Source organism: Xyrauchen texanus, chromosome 18, assembly GCF_025860055.1.
Source record: "Xyrauchen texanus isolate HMW12.3.18 chromosome 18, RBS_HiC_50CHRs, whole genome shotgun sequence".
Lineage (NCBI taxonomy): Eukaryota > Metazoa > Chordata > Actinopteri > Cypriniformes > Catostomidae > Xyrauchen > Xyrauchen texanus.
In genome coordinates this window covers 31,631,827-31,646,298 of record NC_068293.1, presented here as the reverse complement: position 1 = coordinate 31,646,298, position 14,472 = coordinate 31,631,827, and the positions used below count along the sequence as shown (strand labels likewise).

General features: G+C 37.2%; 1 protein-coding gene across 2 annotated transcripts in view; it reads right to left on the bottom strand.

Annotated features, from left to right (window-relative positions):
- Nucleotides 1–14,472, bottom strand: part of LOC127658752 (cohesin subunit SA-2-like) — a 29,564-nt gene that overhangs the window by 5,988 nt on the left and 9,104 nt on the right. For both annotated transcript variants that reach the window (XM_052148233.1, XM_052148234.1), the window contains 12 exons: nucleotides 10,763–10,880; nucleotides 10,318–10,421; nucleotides 10,036–10,128; nucleotides 9,861–9,947; nucleotides 9,532–9,732; nucleotides 9,067–9,143; nucleotides 8,386–8,473; nucleotides 8,222–8,302; nucleotides 6,071–6,163; nucleotides 4,798–4,975; nucleotides 3,546–3,685; nucleotides 836–937 (listed from right to left, as the gene is read on the bottom strand). In XM_052148233.1, the coding sequence (XP_052004193.1) occupies nucleotides 836–937; nucleotides 3,546–3,685; nucleotides 4,798–4,975; nucleotides 6,071–6,163; nucleotides 8,222–8,302; nucleotides 8,386–8,473; nucleotides 9,067–9,143; nucleotides 9,532–9,732; nucleotides 9,861–9,947; nucleotides 10,036–10,128; nucleotides 10,318–10,421; nucleotides 10,763–10,880 (1,362 nt within the window). The remainder of the gene's footprint in view (nucleotides 1–835; nucleotides 938–3,545; nucleotides 3,686–4,797; nucleotides 4,976–6,070; nucleotides 6,164–8,221; nucleotides 8,303–8,385; nucleotides 8,474–9,066; nucleotides 9,144–9,531; nucleotides 9,733–9,860; nucleotides 9,948–10,035; nucleotides 10,129–10,317; nucleotides 10,422–10,762; nucleotides 10,881–14,472) is intronic.

Below are 14,472 nucleotides of genomic sequence, written 5' to 3'. Positions count from 1 at the left end.
ATTATTGTGGCAGACACGTAAAGCATTAGTAAGACGATACAAAAAGTGTCTTAAGAAGTGTCTCACTTCGGTTGCGTCACATCATAAACACAGTGTTTTTATTTCGCTGTGTCAAGTTAAACGTAGTTTGAAACTTAGAAAAATGCATCTCGTGAACCCTGAGTTCAGATCTTAACTCCGTCCAGCTATGCTTGTGCTTTCGCTAACCTGGTACAGCTGTGCATTGCCTATACTGGTGGAATTTCGCTTACTGCCCCCTGCTGAAAACAGGTGGTAATTAAAGCTTGAATTGCCACAATGGTAGGAATATTCCAGGATCCAGGGAAGTTAATTGCATACATTTTTGTAATGCATTAATATTATTTAGATAATTTAATCACATTTAATAACAGCAGATATAGATATACATAGATATAGACATTATGTAGATAATTGTGTTTGGTGCTGTTAGTGGTGCAAAAATGACACTTCATCTTTAAGAAGAAATATTCAGAATCAGATTTAAAAGAAGAAACAAATCTTGTGGCACAGAAAGCAAATGTGTATAAGTATATGGGTATGACCACTGAAGAATTCTACCATTGAGCTATTCAAAGAGTGGAAGAGCAACTAGGACATTCCAATCAGAGCATAGAGATGGTTGTGGCGCAGCGGGGTGGGGATGGGGTTGGACTTGTTGTGTTTCTGAGGTGTCGACAGCTGTAGGGGCCCATAAGACAGCAGAGAGCGCAGGGGCCTGGGACAACCACCGAAGCAGATGTGCCACGCAGAGGCATGTCACATGTGACAGAGAGCGACAGATAAAGAACACACGTGAAGGCTGTTCCCTCCATACCTGCTGAAGGCACAGCATCAGTGTGCGAGCACTTTCGATCTTGTCCATCTGCCGTGTCCTGTTCAGGGTCTCTTTGATGATGTCGCCGAAGTCATTGTAGTACTGCAGGGGAGATATGACAGCTGTAAAGAACAGTCAATGTGTCGATGTCTGCCATATGGCTTCAAGTCTGGGAATGCAAGCCTGTGGCATACTGAGAGCAAATTACCCATGAGCCTGTCTGGCCCTCCGGGTAACACTCTGGATTGGTATTGTAGTCACAAGAGAATTAGTTTAAACTTCCAAGTATGCTTTTTTTTAAGCTAGACAATTATATACTCAAACCATACAATGTCCCATACTTTATTATTAGAGGAATATTCAAGGTCAGCATTTGTGTTATGGTGTTAATTACCATATAAAATAGTTACAAATTGTCCCTCAGTTTGTAAAAAGAAAACAAAACGTGTACATTTTTGTAAAAGTGTTCACATGAATTTTTCAGTAAAAAAATGTCCGATATTTCAGCAAGGTATCCAAACAATCCTGCTGAAGTGGGACTACTTTTTATAGGCAGATGACTACTTTTCTGCCTAAAGACTTCATTATTAGAGGAATATTGTGGATTAAATACAGTTCAAGCTGTAACGACGGCAACTGTGTTATGTTGTTGATTAACAAAAATACAAGCTTGTAATTTCTGCTTTTAAAAACCACAGTAAAGTCAACTTGTACACACACACACACACGTTATATATACTGTATATATTATGCAAAATACAGTTTGATGGCTGGTAAAAAATATATATATGGCCAGGAAATATTTTCAATTCACCTGCTATTTGTATAATATTATTATTTGCATATTATTAATAGGACTGTTAATCAATTACATTATTTTACTGAGTTAATTATATGATATGCCAATTAATTAATCAAATTTAACACACACATAAATGTTTGCTAAAGTCCCTCACATAGCAATAATTCAATATATAATGATTACATAATTATAGATAAGTTATTTAAAAAATAAATAAATAAATATATATATATATATACATATATATATATATATATATATATATAACAAAATAGATATTATAAATAAAACTTCAGATAATTACAAAACTTCCATTGTAACTGCACATCTGAAGTTTTTTCTTTGTTTTGACAAACTGAGAGACAAGTCAGAATTATTTTCTTTGTTAAAACATTTACATGAACTCTTAATATTCATATAAAAATGCTTGATATTTGATCTGTAAAGTTGTCCAAATCATCATGTTGAGGTGGGACAATTTTCTAGGCAGATGAATTTGGCTGTTACAGACATACTAACATTTCTTTATAAGTAGTGTTCCAGTAGACATGTGCCAGCCCTGATGCCCTACTTTGTGATTAAAAGTGGTTCAGACAAATCCATGCTTACACCGCCATAAAGAGTCTGTCTGGCTCAATCTACTAACCCAAATGCTGTAGGAGATGGTCTGCATTAACCCAGCTGCTGACCCACCAATTGCCAAACAACAGCCTCCATTTATTCCAGCTGTATTTGCTTTAATAAATATTAATTCAAGAGGCTCTAAATGGTCATGAAATTTGGCAATGCTTGACAGTTCAGAGAAGTGAATACTTGTTTCTAAGCTGTGGACACAGGAATTTGGGCAAAAAAGTGGTTTTCGTTGCTCGCCGTCATTTGCCCCAACTTTGAAAGCCGTCGTTCAGAAATATGGCTGAATGTGTATGTGTGTGTGTAAATGACTCTTTGAATGCCAGGAATAATGTTGCTAAGAGACTGTTGGCGATGCTGCGCTGACCATGCCAAGCATTCCATACATGTCAGCGTGTCAAGCACACGCACAAATACATAAACACACATAGTGTTGTAAATCCTGCCTATCATCTCATAAATGTAAAGCCTAAGATCTCCAGTTATGAACACAGGAGTGAAGTAAATTTAAACAAACAGATCATCTCCATCTAATACTGACTGATGAATCACTTAATAATAAAACTACTCAGCCTCACTTTGATCTGGTCAATGCCATTGCTACCATGTACAGTATTATCTACTAGTACTAACATTCGGCAAGCACCAAATGAAAGCAAAAAAATGAAATAAAAATGTAAGTAAATATTTGCCCATTTTCAGGAACTACAACATCATAAATACATACTTGTGACATGAGTGATTCAAATCAAATACAAAAAAACATCTCCCAAAGAAAACATCACATTGTGTCATAAACACAGCATCTTCGGGCCGCTGTGAATTAAAAGTAGATTAAAATTTTGTAAAACACATATCGATATCCCTGCCTTCAGAACTGCTCTCCATCTTGCTGTGTTTGAACGCAAGAGCACATCCTCATCTTGTGCCGTCGCTAACGTTACCTATACAGCTGGAGTTTTGCTTACTGCCCCCTGCTGAAAACAGGTGGTTCTTCCAAGCTTGTATTGCTCTGATAGTAGGAATATTCCTTATTATGGTCCGGGGACATGATTGTGTTAATTTTTTATATAATTAATCACACTGAATTAACACATTAAATCGACAACCCTAATTATTAATATGATTAATTTGGCAAACCTCACGATGTTTGTTGCATGTTACATAAGTGTGTCTTAGAGCAAAATTATCAGTTTGGATACAAGCTGGTTTTTACTGTGGTCAGAGTTTTGTTTAAAGGGACAGAGAAGCAGAAAATAAAGACAATGATTGTCATACCTTCACATACTGCTTAAAAACCTCAGCAGCCGTGCTCATCTCTAACACACCGTGTACTATCAGCTTGCAGTAAGCGGCCAGAAGATTTCTCCGCCTGTGCAAGTCTTCCAGCCGACCCTCTCCACACTCACTCTCACCGACTGCGCAGACAGACAGAGAGAGAGAAAGACAGGTTGAAGCACAGAGGTGAGATTCAATAACATAGCAGTGTAATTATGATACTCAAATCTTATAAATGAAATGCTTTCCTGAGGTGAGCAAAAGTTAACAACATTTTCGCTCTGAAAACTGAACGCGTCTGTCGTCGTCCTGCCTGGTCCTGAAGCCATCACTTAATAGAGAGCTTTCATAACAGCATTAGTTACGTGAGGAAAATCCAATAATGAAATTGCTTTTTATTACATGTTACCAGCAAAAGCCTGTATTGCATTTTTTTGAAGAGGTAAGAAATTTGTGCCAGCACAAATTGACGATTCACTGAAATATTTATAGAATTGATATGATTTGCTTCAGTCACTCTTGATTTCTAATCAAATCCCCCAAAATCTGATATTATCTCATATCCTTGTGTTTATCTTACAGCAACACAAAGGCCAAAAACAACACAAAGACTAGTTTTTTAGAGAGTGAACATCAATTTTTCATCTTATGTAGTGATTTTGTAAAGTATATGCCCACTATAATTTTCATTTGTGTGTGCATCTAATTAAAATTCTACAGGGTTTGTGTTGATGTAATTATCTCTTCATTTAGAACTGCAACTTCTGTGAGAACTAACATAATAATATCTTTACGAATTGTTTTGATAATGGATTACCAATTTGATTAATAAGCCTTGATTAAATGACGTTTCATAGGTAAAGTTATAAGGTGGGGAGCCATTAGATTAACTAACCAATGTGTTTATGTACAGTTCATGATCTTTACATTCTCTTGCGTATTGTGAAATGTCTGTTGTCAAAAAGCTTCATCAGGGCAGTGCAAAATGAAAAACAAAACAAAACGCAACTTTTAAGATCCCTTTTTTTTTTCTGTACCTGGGTGCCTGAGAAGCATTCTCTGTCATTAAGCACTGACAACATTGAAATCTTTTTGAGTCATATTTTCAAAGAAATCATATTGATGGCTACTGATTGAGATTTAAAGGGCAATGACTCTCTAAAAACGTTCAGCTCACTTTCCCCCTCTCACCCCACTGCAGAGCACAGGCCAAACAAGGACCCTTACAATTTAAATGAGGAGAGGAAAGAACCTTTACTGCTGTGGGTGTCCTGCTCAGGGCTGGTGAAGACATGCTCCAAGACAAAGGAGAGTAAAGCTTTCTGGAGTTTGGGATCAGGGGTGTACAGCAGTGGAGTGCCTGCAGAAGCATCCCATGTCTGAAGCTGGTAATTATGAGCTATGAGAACATCACTCAGACACATGAAGGCCTTTGTGAAAAACAACAAAAACACACAGAGCCCAATAAGAAATTAAACAAATTATGGTTTAAATTCTATTATAATTCTTAAACAATACCTTAACAACCACTCCCTGATAAGAAAGCTGAGACAGGAATGCTGTGTTTTTAAAAATGTAAAAAACACTGCAAAAAAGTTTCGCTATCACATCTGAAAGTGAATATTTTCTTAATTTGTACTTAAATTTTTTCAATTTCCCCATTGGCAAATAGCTTTTTTTTTTCTTGTTTAAAGCATAAACTTCACAAAATTTTGATGAAAACAACAAAAAAATATTTGCTTATGGGGTAAGAAAAATACACTTAATTCAAGATATTTTTTTCTGAAAACAAGTCTTAAAAGAATATTCAGGTTCAATACAAGTTAAGCTCAATCTACAGCATTTGTGGTATAATGTTGACTACCACAAAAATTAATTTAGACTCGTCTGTTCTTTTCTTTAAAAATAAATAAATAATAATAATCTGGGTTACAGTGAGGCACTTACAATGGAAGTCAATGGGTGCCAATCCGTAAACTTTAAAATACTCACTGTTTCAAAAGTATAAGTGTTGTGTAACTTGTATTGAACCTGAAATATTATTTTAATATCCTATGCATGTATGCTGCTCAAAATGTATCTTGCTTAAAGAATGTTTAGATTGTTTTACTAGAAAAAAAGACATCATATTGGTTAAGAAAATTGTACTTTTTTTCTTTCAGTGAAGCTACAATGGTTTTGTTTCCATTACATCATAAATAGAAAAAAATAAGTGACATCACTGTACTGAGAACATGGACAATTCAGGGCAGACCTGCAAAAAACAGTTTGTTTGCCAGAATCTTTGATTTTCTTTAGTTTCAATTAGTGTGTTTTTCTGCCATCAGTGAGCCCTGGCATGGAGAGGCAATATAGCACAACTCAAGGGCCAGGGGCACTTCACAGGAAATTACAGTCGAAACAAACAGGATTCAAACACCACCACTGGCACCGGCACAAATGCTACTGCATAGTACACAAACAAAATGCTCTGAAACTGCTACATGGAGTGCAATGTCGTGAACAGAAAGAGACGTAATGCTCACTTGCTCTCTTACGAGCTGCTCGACGTGTGAGAGACAGCGGTGGCATTTCTCACAGAAGGCACGTAGCTGGTTTCTCTGCTGGAGGGCTGACTCCTAAAACACACACACACACATCAATTAAAGCAACCATTCGCCTACTACACTGCATTTAATTGCCACTAAATGTATAGTAGTTACAGCTGCTTGATGATAGTTGACAAAATCACTATCAAATGCAAACGTGTGAATAAAAACACTGAAAGGAGAAATGATGACCAGTTACAGCACCTTAAAAACACTTTCTTTCATGCATTCATATAAACCTAAAATGTTGATGTTTTAATCTTGATTTGTTGATGTTATGTTTGTACATTAAAAGACATGTTATGTATCAACTACCATAACTAAAATTTCAAATGGACCCTTTTTTATTGTGTACAACATTTTATGCTGCTTCGAACTTCCAATATGGAAAACAAAGTTGAATATGGGCTGACATAACAGATTTGTTTGTTTGTATGTGTGTGGGTGTGTGTGTTTGTGTGTCCAGGTATCCCCTACATTGTGGGGACCAAATGTCCCCACAAGGATAGTAAACCCTTTTTTTGACATTGTGAGGACAATCAGTCAGTCCCCATGTGGAAAACAGCTTATAAATCATACTAAATTATGCTTTTTGAAAATGTAAAAATGCAGAAAGTTTTTTGTGAGGGTTAGATTTAGGGGTAGTGTTAGCAGAAAGAATATAAAGTTTGGACAATATAAAAGTCATTATGTCTATGGAGAGTCCTCATAAGACATGAAACCCAACGTGTGTGTGTGTGTGTGTGTGTGTGTGTGTGTGTGTGTGTGTGTGTGAGCGTGTATTTATCACTTTGTGGGGACCAAATGTCCCCATAAGGATAGTAAAACCCGAAATTTTTGACCTTGTGGGGACATTTTGTCGGTCCCCATGAGGAAAACAGCTTATAAATCATACTAAATTATGTTTTTTGAAAATGTAAAAATGCAGAAAGTTTTCTGAGAGGGTTAGGTCTAGGGTAGGTTAGGTTAGGGATAGAATATAAAGTTTGTACAGTATAAAAACCATTATGTCTATGGAAAGTCCCCATAAAACATGGAAACCAAACGTGTGTGTGTGTGTGTGTGTGTGTGTGTGTGTGTGTGTGTGTGTGTGTGTGTGTGTGTGTGTGTGTGAAAATATCTCAGATTTGCACACACCACAGAATGAATGAGGAGTAATTACATACAGTAATTACACAAAATAATAGAAACTGCAAGAACGCCACAGCAGGGCTCTAACCAAAGTGGATTGATGAAAGCGTAGTTCTGAGCAGTGCTGCCAGTCTCTTGTGTAATATATTTATTCATAATTACATGCACGTGGAGCTCCAGGGTGGACGTGCTCGAACGGCTCCCCCATCCCACGCAGTCGCAATGTCGTTGCAGCTAAATTACTCATTCTGGAACGGACATGCGTCCCCATTTTATGCTGAACACGTCTTTTTTACCCCCTCACCTCCAGTTACCATTGACATTAGAATTGCAGATTGAGCCAAGTTGCCACCTTGGCCAAAAATATTGCCGCCTGCACTGTCAGTTATTGATGAGGAGGCCAGAGGAGAAAGCGTCCATTCCTGAGCCATCTCTATTCCGTGGGACTGGATGCCTCTTACCTACAGCAGTCTTAACGGCCATCAATATTTCACTGGATAAAGGTTAGAGGTGGGGAAATATGATTACCTTGTGTACTGCATGGAAACACAGGCCTAATAACAAGTCTAGACATTAGCGGTGAAACATCCACATAGGAGCGCAACCATTTGTCCCTCTACAATCCATCACCTGCACTTACTTTTACTAAAGACCCACGATCAATCCCTTTCTATCACTTATTAAAATCCACTGGACATAACCCCAGGCCTCTGTGTTGATATCTGAAATGAAATGTGGCAGATTTAAAGGACACGGTTCTCTGTGATGGATCATACAGCAATTGTGGACAAAGAGGCTTGCATACCTAAAACACTGGTTTAATTAATAACCCAAGGGAAAACGCTGGCTTTAGGTCTGCACTGGTTTATTAGCATTCTAAATGTGACGTCAGTCTTCTTTGACAGGAGTCATGCTTTAATCAGAGACAGAGTGAAAGAGGAAGGGTAGATGGCTCACCCTGGAGGCCACAGCTTCTCCAAACGTGTTGAGCTTCCACAGGATACAGCTACACATACAGCGCAGAGCCTCAATTGTTAACTACAAGAATCGCAGATTAGAGAGGTGAATCCTGTTGAATAAACTTAGAATCTAGAGGATCTGGTTAAGGCTAATAATTTTACCTCCATGGGCAGACCACCATGTTTTATCTCCACCTCCACAAGTTTGGTCACTAGCTCATAGAGGCTCCATTTAGACAGATCCTGAGCACTAGACAGATTTGATATAGCAACACATCCACAAATAAAATAAGAATAAACATATATTTAATAACGACACTTTTGAGAGCTTAATCCTATTCAGTTCAAGCAGGGTTTGGTACTTTTTGAAGTGACAATCATATTCTACAACCAAATACAGTCCTGAAAAATGTAGATAGTGATGACTGAAATAAATTGAACCCACATATTTAAGTGTGTACAGAATGACAACTAGTTGATAATGCAGTGATGTAATTAGAAGATTACCAGTCCTACAATATAGGGGCAACCCACACATTATGGTTCAGACAGAGAGAGCATGCTGTTTAAATCAGCAGTTTAGTGAGCATGAAGCAAACATGTTTCCTCTGTCGACAGCAGCTTACTAAAATCAACATAAGTCTGGCCTAAAATTGTTGTTAGCCGCAAGACACCAAAACATTGCATATGGTTAACATGTACTGTAGCTGTCACTATGTCAACACAGAACGATAATTTAGGGGATTCACTCCCATATTTATATGTGGTTGTCACTCCCAAAATTGACAGTGTGTACTGCAGAAACTGGTGTTTGTCATTGCATTTACAAAAAAAGAGGCTTACTTGTTGAACACAGTAAGTTTCTTCAGTGTGGACAGAATTTCCACAGTGTTGTCCCCATTTCCATTGAAACAATCATCCTGTACATGAAAGGCAGATGTTTAAAGGGATAGTTAATCCAAAAATGTTTCCTTTATGTGATTTTGGGAGCTACAAAGGTCTGATCACCATTCACTTGCATTCACCTACAGACCTGAGATATTCTTCGAAAAATCTTTGTTTGTGTTCTGCTGAAGAAATAAAGTTATACACATCTGGGATGGCATGAGGGTGAAAAAATTATAAGAGACTTTTCATTTTTGTGTGAACTATCACTTTAAGTTAGACTCCATTATAGTTGCTATAATAAATCAATGTCAGAAATCAACTTTTTTTTTTTTATGGATGTCAATATGTCTTGCAAAATATTTGCAAAAGAAATCACCTGTGCCTATTTAAATTATTTTAACGGTCCTCTAGCATACTCACAGTCAGTGATTCTCCTAATCGTGTCCCCAGTGTTTGTGTCCAGCACTGGATGAGACGGTCAAAGTTGGGGCGAGCCAAGGAGTGCCAGGGTGAATCCTGAGCACAGAGGCTCTGGTAAGAACGAGCAGCTGTCTCCAACAGCCCTGTGTCTGTGTGTCTACGCACTGCAGAGTCCAGCTCAACTAGCAAGGCCTGCATGGACTACACCAGTGCAATGATAAATTAAAACCAGAAGGGGAGCTCCATTTATAATAACCTTAAATGCAGAACAGAACTTTTGCCATTTTAATTGGCTACAAGAGTATGTATACATATACATAAACACTTACCTGTGAGTGTTCATGATCCCAGGTGTCCGTTTGGAAATACTGAGGTATTCTTAGAATGGAAGTTAGTTTTTCAGCTTCCTCTGAGTACTAGAAGAGGAGGTTAGACACGGAACCAGTTGAAGGTAATTTATGAAGTAGTAGTCGAGTCAGAGGTACTTAATGGTTTTTTATTTACCTTCGATAAAATCTCAGATAGCACTTTAATGAAATGTTCAGTGAGTTTTGTGCAGTCATCATTTTGTAGCTTTTTCTCTTTAGCACTTATCACCTAAAATCAAAAACACACAACTGGCAAAATTAATCATAGCAGCCACAACATGTGGTGTAAACAAAGTCTGTTTAGAATGTGAAGGGCTGAATTATAAACATAGAAATGTTAAAGCAATCTGAAAGTCCTGCTGGATCATAGTGCCATCTAATGAAAGTATCAGGTAATAAAAGTACACTACAGTCTCACCTTTTTACCTGTTCCCCTCCCTGGTAACGGAGGCCCCTCTGCAGCCTGTCTCACTGCCGCCAACAAGAGCTCAATCACAAAGGTCTCCTCAGCACTGCTCAGAGCTGCAGTTAATACACATATGCACATACACATTGTACAAATTAATGTAAATTCTTTCTATTACATTTCAACCTGTGGAGATACTGCAGGGAGAGGGCATCAATTATTGTATTTTTTTCTGTAAGTAATTATTAAAACATATTAGTCAAAACTATATAGTGGCATTTCAATGAATAACATTTAATTTATAGTAATAAGTGTAATATATTCCACTTAATGTAAAATGTGTCAATGCTTGGAATGGGTGTCACTGTGTGCACACTGACAAGCCATAAGCTTAAAAAAAAGAGACAGCAATATAGCATTACATTGAAGGAGTTTTCACTAAAGTGCATGTACTAGCCTTGTTCCTGACTGGAAGTCTGAGGTAAGAGCAGTGACGTAAGACCGTTCCAGTCTTTCAGCAGAGCTGCTGCACTGTCCCACAGACTGTCCACGAGGTACAGCACATGTTTGTGCAGCTATGACACAAGGGAGAGAATCAAACTCAGCAGATTCCAATAAAACATGCTGCAGATGCGGCCTGCTGGGTAGTGTACAGTATGTGCTCTGACTTGTTGCTCACTGTGCCAATCCGAGTTTAAAACTGGCTGAGGTTATTTCCTTGTGGTTTCCTCTCAGCTCTTACATTCCCTTTATCAATGGTGAAAAATTAAATGAATGAATGCTAATGCAGATAATATGCTAAAGCACATTCACACTAAACATGCTCTTATATATATTTGAATTTTTTCAGCATTTTAGTGGCAGATTTAAAACAATTGTGTGTTTTACATTTGAAATTTGTTAAAGTTACAAATCGGGATGTGACGATACCACTTTTTCTCTTCTGATCCAATTCTGAAATATCAGTATCAGCCAATACCGATCCTGATCCAATATCAGTGTTGTTTTTTTGCCTAATCAATTTTAGAATATCTTTACCTCATTGTGTGGAACTAATTGGGGCTACACTTTTATATGTATTATTTCAATATCAATGTAAAGCCTACAGGGACAGATTATGACTTGCAAAGGTTTTGTTCGTTGTTCATGGTCAAAAGTTGTTGGGGGGGGGGGGGGGGGTTGTTGTTCATGCCCAAAAGAGTTTTCAAGCAGGGGGAACCACCGGGCAGTCAAGAGCCCCTGGGCACTGGCCCCATTGGCCCAGTCAGTAATCCGTCCCTGATAGCCTATTAAGAGCAACTTTATTGTTAACTAGTCTACTGGATAATGCAGCAGCACAATTAACAGTGATTCCTTCAGTAGATTTCTTCATTAGAAAAGAAGCTAGTTTTCTTTGCAATTTTTTCTTTCTTTTTTTACTTTTATCTGGACTTCATTGTAAGGATTCAGATCTCTTTTTCTTGTTAAATTTAGTTTAAGATATCAGTCCACTTTTCATTCACAGTTATTTTTTGGAACCCATTCAACAATACTGTTATAATTTTGAACAAATAATAATGATAATAATAATAAATTATTATTGTTGACTTTTAGCATTTTAAAATACAACAGTAATATATTTCAGTCGAGCACCTTTAAATTTATTAGTGTTGCCACATCAGCCCTGTAAATAATGCCTAAAAATTCTAAAATGGCCACAACCGCCTCAACAGTCTGCGTGTGCTACAGTATGTCTGTGTATGAACCGATCAGCACCATTCACTAACGTGATGCGCATGCACTCTTTACTTATTAAACACTGACTTTTGTGATTCACAAAGCTATTGCATGTCTTCAAGCGGCTTTGAATAAAATGCACGAGTCACATGGAGTTCTTTAAGGATGCTTTTATGGGGTTTTTATGTCTATTTTATAGCTTAACGTAAACGTACATGACTAACACACAGTATTGGATTTGGATCGGTCTCGTTGTACCGATACCCAATCTGTCTAAAAACATAAGTATCAGAGACAATACCGATCCAGGTATAGGCAGGGCTCGAGTTGAGGGGGGATGCCATCCCCCTCGTTGCAAGAAATACCAACTACCATCCCCTTTGTAAAACCACAATCCCCTTTAGATCACTTGTGTCATGTATTACATAGAACTAATCATGCAAGTAAAATATTTAATTCTCTACATTTGATAAATAACAGATTTTAAATATTGACCAGAATTAGATTTCAACATGTTTAGGGTTGCTAAATTTCAAGAGGTGAAATCCCCTTGACTTTTTCAAGACCTGAACAAATCAAATGAATACAGTATCCCCATACCAAAACAAACCAAAACAATCTCACAATCACAGACTCTTACTTAAACAGGCAGGGGCACATTCAACTTGGCCTTAACATTGTTTATCAGTAAAACAGAGTAGGCTATATACAAGTTTAAAATACTCAAGTCATGTTTTCCACATATACACTGGCAGCTAAATGTTTGGAATAATGTACAGATTTTGCTGTTTTGGAAGGAAATTGGTACTTTAATTCACCAAAGTGGCATTCAACTGATGCAAAAGTATGGTCAGGATATGAATGATGTAAAAAAAAAACGCACCTTCACTATTTGAAAAAAGTCATTTCTGATAAAATCTAGACAGACCCAATTTCCAGCAGCCATCTCTCCAACACCTTATCCTTGAGTAATCATTCTAAATAATTTGGTTCTAGAAAATCACTTATCAAACACAGTTGAAAGCTGTTTGGGTCATTAAATAAAGCTTAACATTGTCTTTGTTTTGAGTTGAAACTCTGTGCAATAGACTGGCATGTCTTAAGGTCAATATTAGGTCAAAAATGATTAAAAAAAGAAACCGTCATTCAATAATTTTTTTGAGGAATGAAATTGCCAAAAAAACTGAAGATTTCATACAAAGGTGTACAATACAGTCTTCAAAGATAAAGGACAACTGGCTCTAACAAGGACAGAAAAAGATGTGGAAGGCCAGATGTACAACTAAACAAGAGGATAAGTACATCAGAGTCTCTAGTTTGAGAAATAGATGCCTCACATGTCCTCAGCCGACAGCTTCATTGAATTCTACCCGCTCAACACCAGTTTAAAGTACAACAGTAAAGAGAAGACTCAGGAGTGCAGGCCTTATGGGAAGAATCGCAAAGAAAAAGCCACTTTTGAAACCAAAAAACAAAAAGAAAGGTTAGAGTGGGCAAAGAAACACAGACATTGGACAACAGATAATTGAAAAAGAGTGTTATGGATCTTAACCCCATTGAACATTTGTGGGATCAGCTAGTCTGTAAGGTGCGTGACAAGTGCCCAACAAGACAGACACATATATGGCAAGTTCACCCCACAGGAAGTGTGGGGTGAAATGTCACCTGAGAATCTGGACAAACTGACAGCTAGAATGCCAAGGATCTGCAAAGCTATCATTGCTGCTTGTGGAGGATTTTTTTGATGAGAACTCTTTAAACTAATTTAAAAAGTTCTGAATATTTTTTTCAAATTGTAATAGCAATTCTTCACATTAGTAATGTCCTGACTATAAATTGTGATCAGTTGAATGACACTTTGGAGAATAAAAGTACCAATTACTTTCTATAAGAGCAAAATCTGTACATTATTCCAAACTTTTGGTCACCAGTGTATATCACATTAAAATTGGTTTATGTGCCATTATATAAATAGATACAAATTAGAGGTCTACCGATATTGGATTGTGCTCAGTGCATGAAGTGGGCTGGTACTCACCGGTACGCAGTGCCTGCACTTCTCTAATTTAGTCAACAGAGTTTCCGGCAGTTTTTCTTGTGTACCACCACATCTAAGTGTCTCGGTACAATGTAATTTTTTTATTTAATGTAAGTCAGTGATTTGATTCATAGTGTGGAACTTTTAACTTTAAAGGCACTTTAACTTTGAAATACACCAGGGACTCTTATTTTGATATGCTTGCCCTTCACTGCCTCTAGCTGCTAATTCAAATGGATATAAAACTTGCACTCCTACAATAATCTACATCTAGGACTGGTCGATAAGGCAAAAAAAATTTAATCCAGATTTTTCAAATTTATGGACAATTCAAGATTCAATTTTTAAGATTCAACTTTTAAATGTACTCCAACATTATTCAAATTATATGTACTTATTAGAATGCAAGGTTC